General features: G+C 40.7%; 1 protein-coding gene across 1 annotated transcript; it reads right to left on the bottom strand.

Annotated features, from left to right (window-relative positions):
* Positions 1–1,244: 1,244 nt before the first annotated feature.
* LOC127012941 (histamine H3 receptor-like) lies at positions 1,245–14,779 on the bottom strand. The gene is made up of 4 exons (XM_050891401.1): positions 14,709–14,779; positions 7,197–7,485; positions 4,411–4,577; positions 1,245–2,039 (listed from the first exon to the last, which is right to left on the bottom strand). Exons 2-4 carry the CDS (start codon positions 7,483–7,485, stop codon positions 1,245–1,247), a joined length of 1,251 nt encoding a protein of 416 aa, XP_050747358.1. The 5' UTR covers positions 14,709–14,779.
* Positions 14,780–16,041: the final 1,262 nt, after the last annotated feature.

Here is a 16,041-nt window from a genome sequence, read left to right on the forward strand (position 1 = left end):
GAATGACTAACTTATGTGTACTGTGTCCTGCAACACCAGGTATGGACTATATTAAAATTAGAAAAGGACAGATATGCCAGATTAGGCAGTCCATTCACTTGCATATTGCTCACTGTGGGAATTACAACAACTACAGGGCACTATCTGGTCTTCATAACAGTCTTTAAAACAAAATTATACTGCTCCTGTGAGTATTTATACAACCTTTCGAAAATGTAGCAGAACTGCTTCTTCACCGATAGATTTAGTTCACAAATAGGACATAACATACAGAAACAGGCATGTCATGATTTAACTCCAGCCAGCAACTAAGCACCACACAGCCACTCGCTCACTCCCCCCACCAGTGGGATGGGGGAGAGCTTCGAAAGGGTAAAAGTGAGAAAACTCGTGGGTTGAGATAAAGACAGTTTAATAGGTAAAGCAAGTCGCATGCACAAGCAAAGCAAAACAAGGAATTCATTCACCACTTCCCATCGGCAGGCAGGTGTTCAGCCATCGCCAGGGCTCCATCATGTGTAATGGTTACTTGGGAAGACAAACGCCATCACTCCGAACGTCCCCCCTTCCTTCTTCTTCCCCCAGCTTTATACACTGAGCATGACATCATATGGTATGGAATATCCCTTTGGTCAGTTGGGGTCAGCTGTCCTGGCTGTGTCCCTTCCCAGCTTTTGTGCACCCCCAGCCTACTCGCTGGTGGGGTGGTGTGAGAAGCAGAAAAGGCCTTGACTCTGTGTAAGCACTGCTCAGCAGTAATGAAAACATCTCTGTATTATCAACACTGTTTTCAGCACAAATCCAAAACATAGCCCCATACCAGCTACTGTGAAGAAAATTAACTCTATCCCAGCCAAAACCAGCACACCCTCCAACGAACCTCTATGGAAATATCTATAGAAGAGTTCTTTCATACTACCAGCTCTATAATAAGAAAAAAAAGTAAAAAAAAACAATTAAAAAAAAAAAAAGTACCTCAAACCCACAAACCAAGAAGGACATCCAGCAAAACTTGTTATTCTTTTCAATGCACTAGATGGTGTTTAACCTGGCATCATACAAGCAAAAACAAAAACAAGATCCTGAAAACTAGCAAAATGAGGGCAAATACATGCCTCTGCTGCACTCTTAACCAATGCCATTAGTAAACAAAAGTTTTTTCTCTATTTCTGTTGAAGATACGTAAGAAAAAATAGCACTAAATCAGAGAGGAACCTTATCTGTAAGTCATTTATTTTAACTCTCTAAACAGAAGGTGTGTTACGTGATCTTAATGTTGCAAACTTTTTGGGACATAATATTTTCATGAAAGCCATTCGAAACCTCATATGACAGAGAGGGTAAAGAAATGGGTTCAGAGAGGAATTGAGCCACAAAAGCCAAAAGGTTATTTCATACAAGGAGTTGTGGATGCACTTTCCTTGGCAGGCCCCACGAATAATCATTAGTAAAGTGTATGGAGCCCAGCAAATGGCAAAGACACATACAATTATGGCAAGCGACTTCGCAATTTTCATGTCCTGCTGCAGTTTTGAGCCAGTCCTTGAACGGAAAGAAACAGAAAAGTCCTTTTTGAGAGCCGTGGGACTGGTTTGTGTTGGAGACGGACAGTTAGCCATCACTGCTGGTCTCCATGGCCTTGTTAACGATGACACACTGTCCTCTGCTTCTGACGGAGCAGAAGATGCTCCTGGCCTTGGCAAGAGGCAAAATCTCCAGGACAGGCTGCTGCTCCTTGGAAGCTCACAGTCCTGTGTGCTGCCGTGCCGCTGGCGCCTCTGGATGTTGTGGAAGATGCGCACGTTGAAGTAGGTCACGGAGAGCAGCGGCACAAAGAACTCCAGGGTGGACGCGCACAGGAGGAAGTACCAGTTGTTGAAGAACTCGGCGTAGCACTGATCCGCCGCTACCACGCTGTGTCCGGCCACGTGCTCCCAAAAGAGGATTGCCGGGCAGTAGAGGAGGAAGGCAAAGACCCAGATGGCCACCATCTTGACGACAGGGTTGGACGTTATTCCCTGCTGGGCTCTGTAAGATACCTGTGAAGAAAAAGGACATGTCACGTATTCAGACAATATTTTGGAACAACTATCTCAAAAAACCATAAGCAAGCAAGTCAAATATAATATTTGTTCTGTAATTCCCCACACATTTAGAACATCTTCACTTATGTAAGGTCCTGAAAAACTCTGTTAGTCTTGCTCATCAAATACTGTAGCTGTGTGATTGATTTTAATACTTGGGATTGGAGAAGAGCAGAAATTATGATGGCTAAACTACCGTTTGGCTTCCAGGGTGAAAGGACATGGCTTGTTTTCATCACAACCACAGTAAGTTAGCAATAAGGAATCAGTTTATGATTCATGAAATGCCCAGGCTCAGAGGAGAGTGAAAGCAGCTGTGGGACTTCCTTCCTGCACAGGCAAAAGTAGAAGCCTTCTATATTAGACAGGTTGCCATGTGAGACTGCAAACACTAGACAATGTAATTTTTAATACTGTTTCCTCTTGCCATAGCAGAAAAATCTATCCCACACATATGCTTTAATATCCCTTACTTTATTGAAACATTGTTTTAACACTCACTTTACCTTGTAAACAGCTCATTGCATTACTGCAAATCTTGATGGTTTTATGTCTATCCAGACCGCGTTAATTTATTTTACTCTCTAGCCATAAATATCTATCTTTAAAGAAATATTAAGAATTAAAATCATGTCATCTAAAGTTAGGAAATGCGAGAGTTAAAACCACCCTTGTAATAGCCCAGACAGTATGTACAACACATACTTCCAGCTCTTGGTCCCCTGCATCTTTCAGAGCACAAGATGATCAGTTAATGAGAAGCTGGACAATTTTGTTTCCTCCATACTGTTCAACATTTGTCATCCCAGGCTTTACTCAGACCCAGAACTACTACCTTCCTCATCAGCTTCCTATGCTGTTCATTAGCATAGCACCTGCATGCTATACAAATATTAATGAACGGTATATTCACAGCCGCATACAACATGAGGGGCATTGTCCCTATTTTACTAGTGAGTAACAGAGCAGTAGTGCAGTGTTATACACACTATTCTAGATTCTCTGTTTTAAACATCTGTAGCCTGAAGAGTCAGGCTCCTCTAACACCTTAAAACATCATATCTACTCAGAGCACAGCTCCAGTTCTGCAATAATGAATTTGCAGCCCTTTGCAAGACTACAAGCACCTCAATTTAGTAGGCAGAAAACAGGAAGCTCAGCACAGCTTCACAAATAGTTGAGTCTGAAAATACCGGCCCCTGGCCACAAGCTAGGTTTGCAGCAGAGGCAGAAGTGCATCCCAAGTTCATGAGGAACCATGATATCTTTTCTTTGGATAACAGCCCTGTGTTACACACTCCTGGACTCACTCCATCCTAATTACCTAAAGGAGAAAAACAGAATGTGATCATGTAAACGAAGACCATCAACAATGCATAAGAACACGGAGCTCAGTTGGGTTGCAGAGGCCTTTTTAATTTACATTTCTCACATTCTGAGCTCTGCAACTTCATTAATAGTTTTTCAATATTACTATTTCTTAAATACAGGGATTTTCATACTTTATTGCTCAGCTTTAAAAAAAAGCAGCAACAACCAACCCTAAAACCACAACAGTGGGGAAGAAGAGAAAGAGATTAGGCATTGCATCAGCACTTCCCAAATGAGAACCTCCCGATTTAACACAGCCCAGGTCACTTGAGCTAGCACACTCATCAAAAGCAAAGGATGTTGATCGTCTTCCATCTGGACCAAACACCAGGCAGAGCTTAGAAATGGTGAATGATAATATTTACCACTGGATTCCTCAGATATCTTCTGAAGCAGAAGAATGATAATACTCAAGAAACACCTCTTACCTCTCTGCATATCTTGATTCATTCATCTTTTTGCTTCAAGGGATTAGTTTCCACCCAACTGCTTGTTGGCAGCACGTGTCAATCACCCCCTGCGGTAACGCAGATCCTCATCTGATCTTCAGTCAGTCCATCCCACATCTCTCTCCATACTCTCTTCTCCTTTTAAAATTCATCCCAAGCCTAAGCACATCCTTGACTCAACCTAGTTTTCATTACTACTCTTCTAATGACCAAAGCCCAAGTTCTCCACACTCCTGTTGCCCCTTTCCTACCTTGACCTTCCCACCTCCTCTGTAGTGTAATTAAATAATTTCTAATCCAGGTGGCAGGAGGGAAACACTGAAATCATAGGCAAGGCATTGTCCTATCTCTAAGACCCAATGCAACATTGAAGCATCAACGTTTCTCCGGAAAAAAAATGGTACAATAATGAAGGACTATTTAGCTTCTAGTGTTAATTGTGAACACTCTGAGTTTTATAGAAATCTCAATATATATAAAGCAATAATTAGAAATGTTGTTCTTACAGCTTTTGTAACTGACAGGAAACGGTCGTAGCTGATAAGGACGACGCTAAACACTGAAGCTGTGCACAGGAGATAGTCCATAATTAGCCAGATCTTGCACAGGCTTCTTCCCAAGTGCCACGTCCCTGTCAGGGCGTAAGGGATGTACAAAGGCATACAGAACGCACCTATGGAAATAAACCAAATGCACACGTCAGTCAGCACTGCAGGCAGCGCTCATGAAAGCACAGAAACATTTCTGCGGTATCTGATAAAAGCATGATACTGACTGGAATTGCCATGTGGACAGCTTTGTATTCTCGTGCAACCAATGAACACTTTACTACAAACTAGGCACTAGTAACATTCTTATAATTAATACCTTTCCGAAAGGTGTATTGTGTTTATTATCATTATTACTTCCCCTGTTTATATCACCTGCTAAAGGAAGGAGCAGCTGACTCTTTTACCTGCTGAAGTAAACACTATTCTGTATTAACTACTGAAATTAAAACAAACAAACAAAAACATCTTTCCCCCCCAAATGTAATTTACTGTTTTCTACAAGAAATTATCTAATTGCCATGCTTCTATCCTCTTAGAAGCATGATATGGTGTGCAAAAGCGCTCCAGAAGTAACTTTTGTAGAAATACAACATGAATTTCAGACTAATCTTTAAAACTGTATGATCAAAAGGCTGACAAAAACTGCACAGTTAATTAAGTACACCCAGTCTATCATTTCTTCTCATCATAATTCTTGATGATAACCACTTTTCAGTGGTGAGCTGATAGGGTATTATCTATGGGAACACACCAAGCGGTGGGAACATACATGAGTGACCCGCACCCACGGCTACCTAAATTTAGGCTGTTAAATCCAAATGTTATGAAAGTGCCAGTACAATCTCATTTTAATGAATTTCTAGGTGATCACACTACACACAGAGTCACAATGCTGCCTTGCGAGGCTGAAGAGCTAACGGTGTAGTTTGCTATGATGCAGAAATGCAGTGAACAGCATCTATGCTGCAATGAAATGGAATCACTGCATCTACAGAGCAACTGACACTTGCTCTTTCAAGCAAAAGGTTATATTATAGATTTTAACATTCACAGGGGGGGAAAAAAGGGTATTATTTCAACTTTAGATTTACCTCAGAATAGTGTGTACTCCTGTAACAGGTACTGAAGAGTATCTTGAGAGTTTTCATTTCCCTGAAAATCTTACAATTCCTGTTATTCTCCCTCTACTAAGAATCAAGAGATTTCTGTTCAAATCCAGCTATAGGTCCAGAAGCACAGAGATAAAGCAAAATTTTTTGAAGGTCAAAATCAGACAGATTAAATATATTAAAAGAATAAGCAAAGGGCTCTGCAAGCCTGAAAGTGTGTGCTTTTAGCAATTAGGATCAAGCAGAAATTAAGGATAATTTAGGTATACCCTGAATCTAAATTATGTAGCTACAGAAATACAAATCAGTTTGACTCTAAAGTATGCAAAGCTTTTAACCAAACTTAGAATGAAAAACTAGACATTCAGGTAAACATAATATCACAAAACAAAAATTTATGGAAGTTAGGTAATGCCAAGTAAGCTCTACTTCCTTCTTTGATAGAGGACATTATTTACTTTGTACTTCTCAGCTAGATCCTGGTATTTGTTCAATATGGTGCTAGATTGTGAGCCAGATGACAGAACACAACTCTGTCCACTGGTTTTCTGTTCACTGCTGTGTTTTTTTCCTGTTTACCGTAGCCAGACAGCAGGCAGCAAGAGCTCTGCAGCACAACAAGGCAGTTATAAGCTGGAAGAAGACATCAAGTGTATGGGGGAAGGGATCAAAACATTATACAAGGAGATCTGGACATCAGGAGGACTGGACTATTAGAAGCCGTGCCCCTAACAGAACTTCTGACACTGGCAGTAAATTTTAAGAAGAGTTTCTTCTGCTCTTTCAGTATCCTTTTGAAATGCGTAGGTAAAAAAAGTAGAATAAAAACAGTTTTAAAAGATTTTGTTGTGATGTGACAACATCACATAGATTTCATGAAATAGCCACACCTGTCTAAAACCATCCTTCTGCATACTCAATAATTTCACCAAGACTTTTACCAGAGACATTCAACACTTCACAGAATATTGCAATACATCAATCTCCAATTGCACATCACACTAGGGTTTTAATTGTACTTTTTCTCAGTACAAGGTTCAAAATAAAATGTGTCCCTATGTATAAATATATATGTATAACATCAAACTTCTTAGGAAGTGTTTAATTTGTTATTTTTATTTACCTATACAAACGCACATTCCTAAGGTATGACTCTAGATAGAGCACGTACAGCAAAATGTTTAAAAATACTATTCATCACTATTTAGTTGCAAACTTCCGGTGATATCTGTATTGTGTGAGAGTAGATTGAAATAGAAGATTTCAACCATGTATGCAAGATCTGCCAGATAATGTATGCTGTATTCGATTTGACTATCTAGACTTCAGTCAAGACTCTTCACAAACAACTCCCATTCTTTCTTATTCCACATAGATTCATACACAGTAGTATTTTTTCCTGAAGCAGTAACATTAAACATTACCTGTTTACCTGACAAAGGATCCATTTCTTTCTGAAAAATAGTAGGCTGCTAAAACACTTCATGGAGCTTCCACCATTCCTTACCCTTCCCCTAGACACACAGCTGGGAAATAGTTCTCTTAGAAGAAACCACCCAGAAAATAAACCCCATTGCTTCTCCTAAGATTCCTAGGACAAAAATAGTACATGCCTCCACGGTTATGACTTACCTACTGCAAAGTCAGAAATAGCAAGATTGAGAAAGAAATAGTTACTCCGATGCCTGAGGTTTCTGTCCATGATGAAAGCAAGGATCACTAGGATGTTTCCGAGGATGGTGACCAGAGCTAGCAACACCATGAGGAAAGCCAGCAGCACCAACACGCCCAGTGAAAACTCGGAGCTCGGTGACTGTGTGGACAAAGTCTCATTACACGTTCCAGCTGTATGCGGAGTTTCAGCAGTGCTGTTGTGCATGTTGCGTATCCAGGTCAGTTCAGTTTGGGAAGAAAGTCGCATCTGGCAGAGTTATCCAAAAGGTTGAGATTCATAAGGAGTATAAACAGCATGGGCCAAAAATCCAATAAATATAAAAAAAAAATTGACTCAGGAAGGGAAAAAATTAAAAGGTTCTGATGCTAGAAAAATCTAGTTTTCCTAAGATTTTTTAAACTGTGTGTATCTCTAGAAGAGGTACCAGTAAGAAATATGCAGTTTTTCCATGCTCATATTTTAAAATGCAGTTCTTATTTATGCAACCTGATCCTTATCTGTGGAGGTCAGGAGGGCTGATTTGAGATTCTCTCTTGCTTTCCTCCCTTCCTCCCTCCCTCGTTCCCTCCCTTGCAGAAGTGTTTGCTTGCTAGCATTATGGACAACAACTTTTTCTGGAATTTTTTTCTTAATCTTGAGTACATATCCTTATGAGAATTTAAACTACTTTCTAATTTCCTCCTTGTTTATCTAGTGTCATTGTATTTCGGCAAGTCTGTGGTCCCTTTCTATTGTGTTACATCTTTTTGTTGACCAAAGGCATGGTCAACTTCGTTGTTGCTGTTGTTGTTCCTCTTTCTGTGGACTCCAGGGCTGAAAACTGATATGCTGGCAATAAGCATATATACAATTACTTACCAGAGCAGTTAACCAGTAATGGTCCAACCCTCAGAGATCAGTTGCAAAACTCCCACTGAAATAATTTTCAACACTCTTAGCGGCAGCCCCAGTGACACAGCATCGGCTGCTGCCGTCCCAGAACTGAGGAACGAAATCCTGACTCCCCAAACGTGAATGAGAGCTTGGCAATTAACTTTAATAGGACAAGGCTTTTCTTTCCACACTGGTGGGAGAAATCGTGTGTCTTCAACAAGTGCTTATATTTTGTATGAGTAATGAAGCCACTTGCAGAGAGCTGTGAGTATTCCACAGTTGTAAAAATTCAATCATTTTTATTATGGGTTCTAAAAACACTTTGGTGTCTAATTTTAGATACTTAAATTTGAAAAATGTTGGCTGTCATGTCTGTGCTTCTGTTGTGGGAACAAATTCATTAGCATTTGCCAAGTGCTTTTACTAAATGTTTGAATGGCAGCAGTACAAAAAATGCAAAACTTTATTATCCATACAAATATCTTCACAGCATGCATGTCCATTACTGCCTTAAGCTTTATTTCATTTCCAGGTAATGCTGGAAATGTAGAAAACACACTTTGGCAACAACTACTAAGTAATACCACTACGCTTTCTTCTGCTAGCAATACTGAAGCTGTTCTACATGAAGTCTTTGAGGTCCAAGCTATTATGTGGTTGAAAAGAAAGTGGTGAACAAATGTGAGATCAAATTAAGGGTTCAGACAAGTTTGTATTCTGTTTGTCTCAACTGCCTGTAGCCTAAGGAAGAGTGTAAGAACATGGCAAAATACACTGCTGGTGTGCTCCCCATGCCTCCAGTGATTTGTAGCTCAAGGTGCCAATATGGTACCAGAAGTGACATTCGATCATTTTATCTTCATCTTCTAAACAGTCACCTTCTTACCCCAAGAATTTCTGCTTCTGCATTTTATTGATGATAAAAGACATCACAGGGCTCCTGTAGGCCTCTAAGGAGGGTAACAGTCCTTTTGTGATTGCTTCCCTGCATTCAAATCCAGAGAACAGCAGGAAAACTGCCATGGATCCTGCCAAATCATGGATCCTATATAAACTGTTACCATGTCCCAGTTATACTTTTTCTTTCCTCATATCTAATGCAACCAGTCCTTTTTGACTAGTCTTACTTTATCATGGGAGCAACAGCTCATTCCTGTGCATTCAAAGCAACAATCCCTTGGTAAGAAGCACTGAACCTAGGGCAGCTCGCACACATACAATATACCTGCTGCAAACCTTCGTCAGTGGGTGCTCAGAAACTGCACTGAGTCACATATCCTAGAGGAAAGTACATAAAAGGTTTTCTTCTTTTAGACGTGGGGCTGCTTGCCCTCAGTCAGGAAGGAGTCCTGGTGTGGGTTTCCCCATCGCAGTAACACTCCCCCCTTTTCAACTGCAAAGAGGGGAGAAGACCCAAGCTCTTAAGTATTCTTTTCTACTGGAAACTTTCGGATATACTTTTGATTCCCAACTTGTCCCTGAATGGCCAGAAATGCCAGCTTGAGCTGGCAGGCTTTCTACAGACTGGCATCTATGATGAATCAACGCACAGCCACCAGTCTCAGAAGAAAAGAATTTGTAACAATCTCCTGAAAGCCCCATGAAGACCAAAAGGCTGCCAGAATCTTACAACAGCAGAAAAAGCACAGATCCAAACCGTGTTCCGAAAAAATATCGTTTTGTAAAAAACACACAAACAGACAAGCCATGAGGCTGAAAGCCACTGTTTGTAGCAATTGCAGTTAAAACTGGATCCTCTTAATAGCAAAGCCCTTACTCAAGTTTTATGCATTTTTTTCTTCAGTGAGAATCTATGTTAAAATAATTAAAGCTACAGTGGCAGTTAAGTTACTGATGTAATTTGCAACTGTTGTGCCTTATAATGGTGCAATAACAGCTCTTTGCAAAAGTGAATATAATGTTTTGGACCCTTTTCTTCTCTCTCAAGCTGCTTTACAAACTATAAATAGAAAGGTTCTCATTGCATCTTAACCCAAAATCTTCAGTGCTGAGGAACTGAATTAGAAGAGCATTATGAGTATTAAATAAGGAGGCTGCCCACATAATGGCTTTCAAGATACAATGACCACATCCTCACTTTTGTAGCATGCAACAAATTATCATAGTTTTAGTACACATATATATAACAGCTGTGCTATACCTTGTTAAGGTAAGATACAGAGAAGAATCTAAACAATTAAGCTAAGAAATATGGTATCACTTTGAATTGCCTGCTTTTCTTTGACATTTTTATTTATTGCTGCAAGAATTAAGACATCAGCTTAAGTGTAATAAAGTTTAGCAGTCATAGAGTCCCCTGGGAACCTGGAAATTCTGGGCTCCACTTCTGGTCCAAGTGGACCCCCCTTGTAACTTTTCAGTCTGTTACTTGATCTCTTTGCTTCAGTTTCCTTAACTCTAAGAGGAAGGTAATGCTTAGTGAGCTTCTCAAAATCTGAAGGAAATTCTGCATTAATTAATGAAGTATGTCAGTGGAAGAGAGTGAAAGATACACTCTCCAAAGTACCTTTAGTCTATTGGAAGCAAGGAAGCCAGATTTCACAGCCTCCAAAATCAAGCTGAAGACAGGATTCATCCTAGCCGAGCACTCTACCCATATACTATTCAGTCTCAAGAGGAGACTCAGCAGCTTCACTGTTTTTCATGAGAAACAGCTGACCTTGCCAAATGGCTTAAATCCTAGGGTGCTTTCTAGGACTATACAGCTACCTAATTCCTTTCCATCTCCCTCCCTCAACACTTCTTCTTGGAGTTAACTTAGATCTAACTCAGTTTCTCAAAATCTTAGATATCTAACTCTTCTACACCATGCTTGGAAAGCCTGTGTGCAGCAGGGCACCTAAAAATATGGATGCTACGCTTACATGCCTTGTGAATGTACCTCCGACATCACAGACCTATTTTGCACAAGTCATGATGCCATGTAACTAATTTGTTCACATCCAGAAGATAATCTACACCAGTCAGCAAGTTGTTTTAAAACATCAGCAGGGTAAGTGAAGTTTAATAGAAGATCCACTACATAAGCTTTTAGCAGAATTTTTTTCTGTGGCTATAACTATGATTAAATCAGTCTAGAACACGTCTAGCTAGAAAAATATCTGAAGTAGATAATAAACTGCTGATTTTCTACTGGCATCAGGGCAGTATATGAACTGTTCAATGATAACCCTATAAAAAGATATGGAATTTTTATTCAAATAGACATGCTAGACAATAAACGCATAGCACAGATTAATACACCAAAAGGATCCACAAGTAAACATTCCAGCTTTCTCTTCCCTTCCTTCTTCCCCAGGTATTAAACAAGAACCATAAAAGCACCACCCTGGATTACCTGCTTATTAAAGTGTTCAGACTTTGCAATATCAAGAAATTACAAACAGTCCAGAATTGCTATGATGCAATTAGAAAGACAATTATCTTCACTTTTAAAAGTTAAGGGCAATAGATTTTAAAAACAAGTGACCTTTCCATATTTCAGCATGGAAGATTTCCAGATACGTTCTTCAAGAAGGAAGTATTAAAGGCACAGGAGCAGGCCATGCCCATGTGCCGAAAGACGAGCCGGCAGGGAAGACCGGCCTGGCTGAACAGAGAGCTTTGCTGGAACTCAGGAAAAAAAAAGGAGAGTTTATGACCTTTGGAAGAAGGGGCAGGCAACTCGGAAGGACTACAAGGATGTTGTGAGGTTATACAGGGAGAAAATTAGAAGGGCCAAAGCCCAACTAGAACTTAATCTGGCTACTGCCATAAAAGACAACAAAAAATGTTTCTATAAATACATTAGCAACAAAAGGAGGGCTAAGGAGAATCTCCATCCTGTATTGGATGCGGGGGGAAACAGTGACAAAGGACGAGGAAAAGGCTGAGGTACTTAATGCCTTCTTTGCCTCACTCTTTAATAGTAACACCAGTTGTTCTCCAGGTACCCAGCCCCCTGAGCTGGAAGACAGGGATGGGGAGCAGAATGAAGCCCCCATAATCCAAGGGGAAATGATTAGCGACCTGATACACCACTTAGACACACACAGGTCTATGGGGCTGGACGGCATCCACCCAAGGGTACTGAGGGAGCATTTATCAGCAGTCCTGGCTAACTGGGGAGGTCCCAGTTGACTGGAAGTTAGCAAATGTGACACCCATCTACAAGAAGGGCCAGAAGGAGGATCTGGGGAACTATAGGCCTGTCATTCTGACCTCAGTGCCAGGGAAGGTTATGGAGCAGATCATCTTGAGTGCCATCACACAGCACATACAAGACAACCAGGTGACCAGGCCCAGTCAGCATGGGTTTATGAAAGGCAGGTCCTACTTGACTAACCTGATTTCCTTCTCTGACAAGGTGATCCGCTTAGTGGATGAGGGAAAGGCTGTGGATATTGTCTACCTAGACTTTAGTAAAGCCTTTGGCACCATTTCCCACAGCATTCTCCTGGAGAAACTGGCTGCTCATGGCTTGGATGGGCGTACTCTTCGCTGGGTAAAAAACTGGCTGGATGGCCGGGCCCAAAGAGTGGTGGTGAATGGAGTTCAATCCAGTTGGTAGCCGGTCACAAGTGGTGTTCCTCAGGGCTCAGTATTGGGGCCAGTTCTGTTTAATATCTTTATCAATGATCTGGACGACGGGATCGAGTGCACCTGCAGTAAGTTTGCAGACAACACCAAGTTGGGCAGGAGTGTTGATCTGCTTGAGGGTAGGAAGGCTCTACAGAGGGATCTGGACAGGCTGGGTCAATGGCCGAGGCCAATTACATGAGGTTCAACAAGGCTAAGTGCCAGGTCCTGCACTTGGGTCACAACAACCCCATGCAATGCTACAGGCTTGGGGAAGAGCGTCTGGAAAGCTGCCCAGCAGAAAAGGACCTGGGGGTGTTGGTCGACAGCTGGCTGAATATGAGCCAGCAGTGTGCCCAGGTGGCCAAGAAGGCCAAGAGCATCCTGGCTTGTATCGGAAATAGTGTGGCCAGCAGGACTAGGGAAGTGATTGTCCCCCTCTACTCGGCACTGCTGAGGCCGCACCTTGAATACTGTGTTCAGTTTTGGGCCCCTCACTACAAGAAAGACACTGAGGTGCTGGAGCACGTCCAAAGAAGGGCAACGAAGCTGGTGAAGGGTCTAGAGCACAAGTCTTATGAGGAGCGGCTGAGGGAACTGGGGTTATTTAGCCTGGAGAAAAGGAGGCTCAGGGGAGACCTTATCGCTCTCTACAACTACCTGAAAGGAGGCTGTAGCGAGGTGGGTGTCAGTCTCTTCTCCCAAGCAACAAGCGATAGGACAAGAAGAAATGGCCTCAAGTTGTGCCAGGGAAGGTTTAGATTGGATATTAGGAAAAATTTCTTCACCGAAAGGGTTGTCAAGCATTGGAACAGGCTGCCCAGGAAAGTGTTGAGTCACCGTCCCTGGAGGTATTTAAAAGACGCGTAGATGTGGCACTTAGGGACATGGTTTAGTGGTGGACTTGGCAGTGCTAGGTTAGCAGTTGGACTTGATGATCTCAAAGGTCTTTTCCAACCTAAACGATTCTATGATTCTGTATGGTAGGACATTTAGATGAAATGTTCTGTCTCATCACCACTTCTTGAAGAGAAGCTTGTAAGAATGACAGGAGTCCCTTTTCTATTAGTCAACTGTCTTGAATTCACTAAGGCTCTTCTATCTGAAGTCTCTGTTTTACAGAGGAACCACCTGGCACTTCTTTAGAAGGTACTTTCCTAACAAAATATCCCAATCAGAAACCAGATATAAACTCCAGCTCTTGGTCCAATCACTTTAGTTTGAGCAACAAAGAAAAATGAATCATTCTGATACTACCTTGCAGGAGACTGTGGTCCTGTAACGGCTAATCTGGTTTCAGCCATACTCCTGATTCATTTTCAGAAGGGCAAAGCAAAAACAGTAAAAGAGATACGATAACAGAGTGGGGAAAAAGACTAAATAGAAGCCACAATCCACCTTTTTCTGCTAGTGTTTGATTCTTCACGGACATATTTTTATGACAGGCAACTGGACTTCAGGTATGAATTAATGCTATAATTCTTATTTTTTCTCCAGATAATGAAATTTGTAACTCTTCCACAAGTAGGGGATATGTATACAGCTTATATTGCCTTAAACAAATGTATAATATTTGATAACAAAAACCGTTAAAACTGCTGCTTCAGTTTAATATTATATATTCTGTTAGGACATTATTTTTATATTTAGAGTTTTTGCAAGCCGTTTTTGTAATCTCTTTCCCTTGCTGGATCCCACTTGCTAGTTCACATACACATGATTTATTTAACGCAATCTGATTTCTCATCAGGTTGCATCATCAAGTTCTGGACTGAAGAACAGTGGTGCTCCATTCTGATTTAGTTGATTTTCAATACATTTCTCTAGGTCCTTATTTATAAATCTTTAACTTGCAGGAAAATACTAAACCATCATAGTTTACATTGATAAATAAGATTATTACATTGCTTAGCAGTAGGAGTTTAGAATATCAGTATTTATAATAATACCCTTAACAGGAGTATGGCGATTGTGTCCCCAACTTACTCAAAAGCAAAAGCTGATCCCACCCTTGTTACCTGGTAGGGGAGGAAGCTGTGCCAAATCTAAAGCAGATCTCCTGTCAGCACACTTCAGGTAACAGAGTGCAAAAATTCATTCCTTTCCCACCGTCAGGGGTACTTTTGCTGATTCTGCTTAACTGCGTTTCACCACAGAAACCTGCAAAAATTGTGACACATACCTAACAGAAAAGGCAAATCTTTCTCTTTTCTGCATAGACGCATACTGAAGGCTGCAACTTCTCTCTTAATATCTGTAAACCTTACCCCAAAATAAAAAATGATAACTTATGTGAGCAACATAAAACTAAATGGTTGTTAGTTATCAAAATGACAGGGTTATTATGATTACAATTAGTTGTCTATTTTGTTATCTTCACTTTTTTTTTAATTAATAAAGGAATACCAATCTAAAATTACTATAGTTCAGAGACAAAAGATGTCAGTACTTCCAGTCCGTTGAAGAGTAATACACTGGCTTCAGAATGACATACTTCACAAGCACATACTCGGCACACCCAAACTTCTTCAGAGATACCAGTCTGTCCAAGGTTAGACTACAGGAAACTGCAACTTCCACAAATATTGTGAAGTATAATTTCACTTTTTTTCTTTTTTTTTTTTTTTTTTAAGATATCTGCATTTTTTTTTTTGAAGCAATGGCTTATGGCCTCAGAGCACAAGTGACTTAGAAAACAAGTCACCCTACTCTTACAAGCAGCTGGCTTGCTTCCTTTCTCAGATTCTGGGGGACCTCTGTTCTCCACTAAGAGAAACAAAATGTTTTATAGCCCAGTTTCTAAAGAATTTTGGTTCCTGATTTCTTTGTTAACAAGCCAAATGCATTACAGGCAATGATGAAAATGTGAGGATCAAAATATATTCCGTGTGTCTGCTGCTGCTCTGCTCTACACATGGAAGAGGTTATTTGTGTCCTTTGGTTACCAGTCCCAGTGTGAAAACACTCTTGACATCTCAAGGACTTCAACTGCTGCATCAGTGCTAAATTTTTGATCCTGACACGTAACAACCACTGCTGCTCTAACATTTTCTGAATTACAAAGCAGAAACAATTGTATTCAATTAAGTGATGCGATACAGCCTTCTTGAAGCATAGCTAATAATCAAAAAGCAAGAATCACAGGTTCTTTAGGCCATGAGGTATGCTGAGGCATCACTCTCAAAGGAAAGGACAAAATCCTGCGTTGCAAAACTCTTCTGGAAAGCCACATGAAAACTTCTTAGAATAAAGGAAGTCTAAACTTAGGAAACGCTTACAAACAAAAACAGGAAGAGAACGTAACTTCTCTAACCAAAAGTGTCCACAAGACAGCTAGCTAGCACTTCACGT

Source organism: Gymnogyps californianus, chromosome 2, assembly GCF_018139145.2.
Source record: "Gymnogyps californianus isolate 813 chromosome 2, ASM1813914v2, whole genome shotgun sequence".
NCBI lineage: Eukaryota > Metazoa > Chordata > Aves > Accipitriformes > Cathartidae > Gymnogyps > Gymnogyps californianus.

What these genes read in the sequence shown, in the direction of transcription:
- LOC127012941 (XM_050891401.1), bottom strand. Translation starts at nt 7,485, where the DNA reads ATGCGACTTTCTTCCCAAACTGAACTGACCTGGATACGCAACATGCAC. An exon ending in TATTTCTGACTTTGCAGTAG is followed by an intron (nt 4,578 to 7,196) that starts GTAAGTCATAAC and finishes TTATTTCCATAG; the next exon opens with GTGCGTTCTGTATGCCTTTG. An exon ending in TCCTGTCAGTTACAAAAGCT is followed by an intron (nt 2,040 to 4,410) that starts GTAAGAACAACA and finishes TTTTCTTCACAG; the next exon opens with GTATCTTACAGAGCCCAGCA.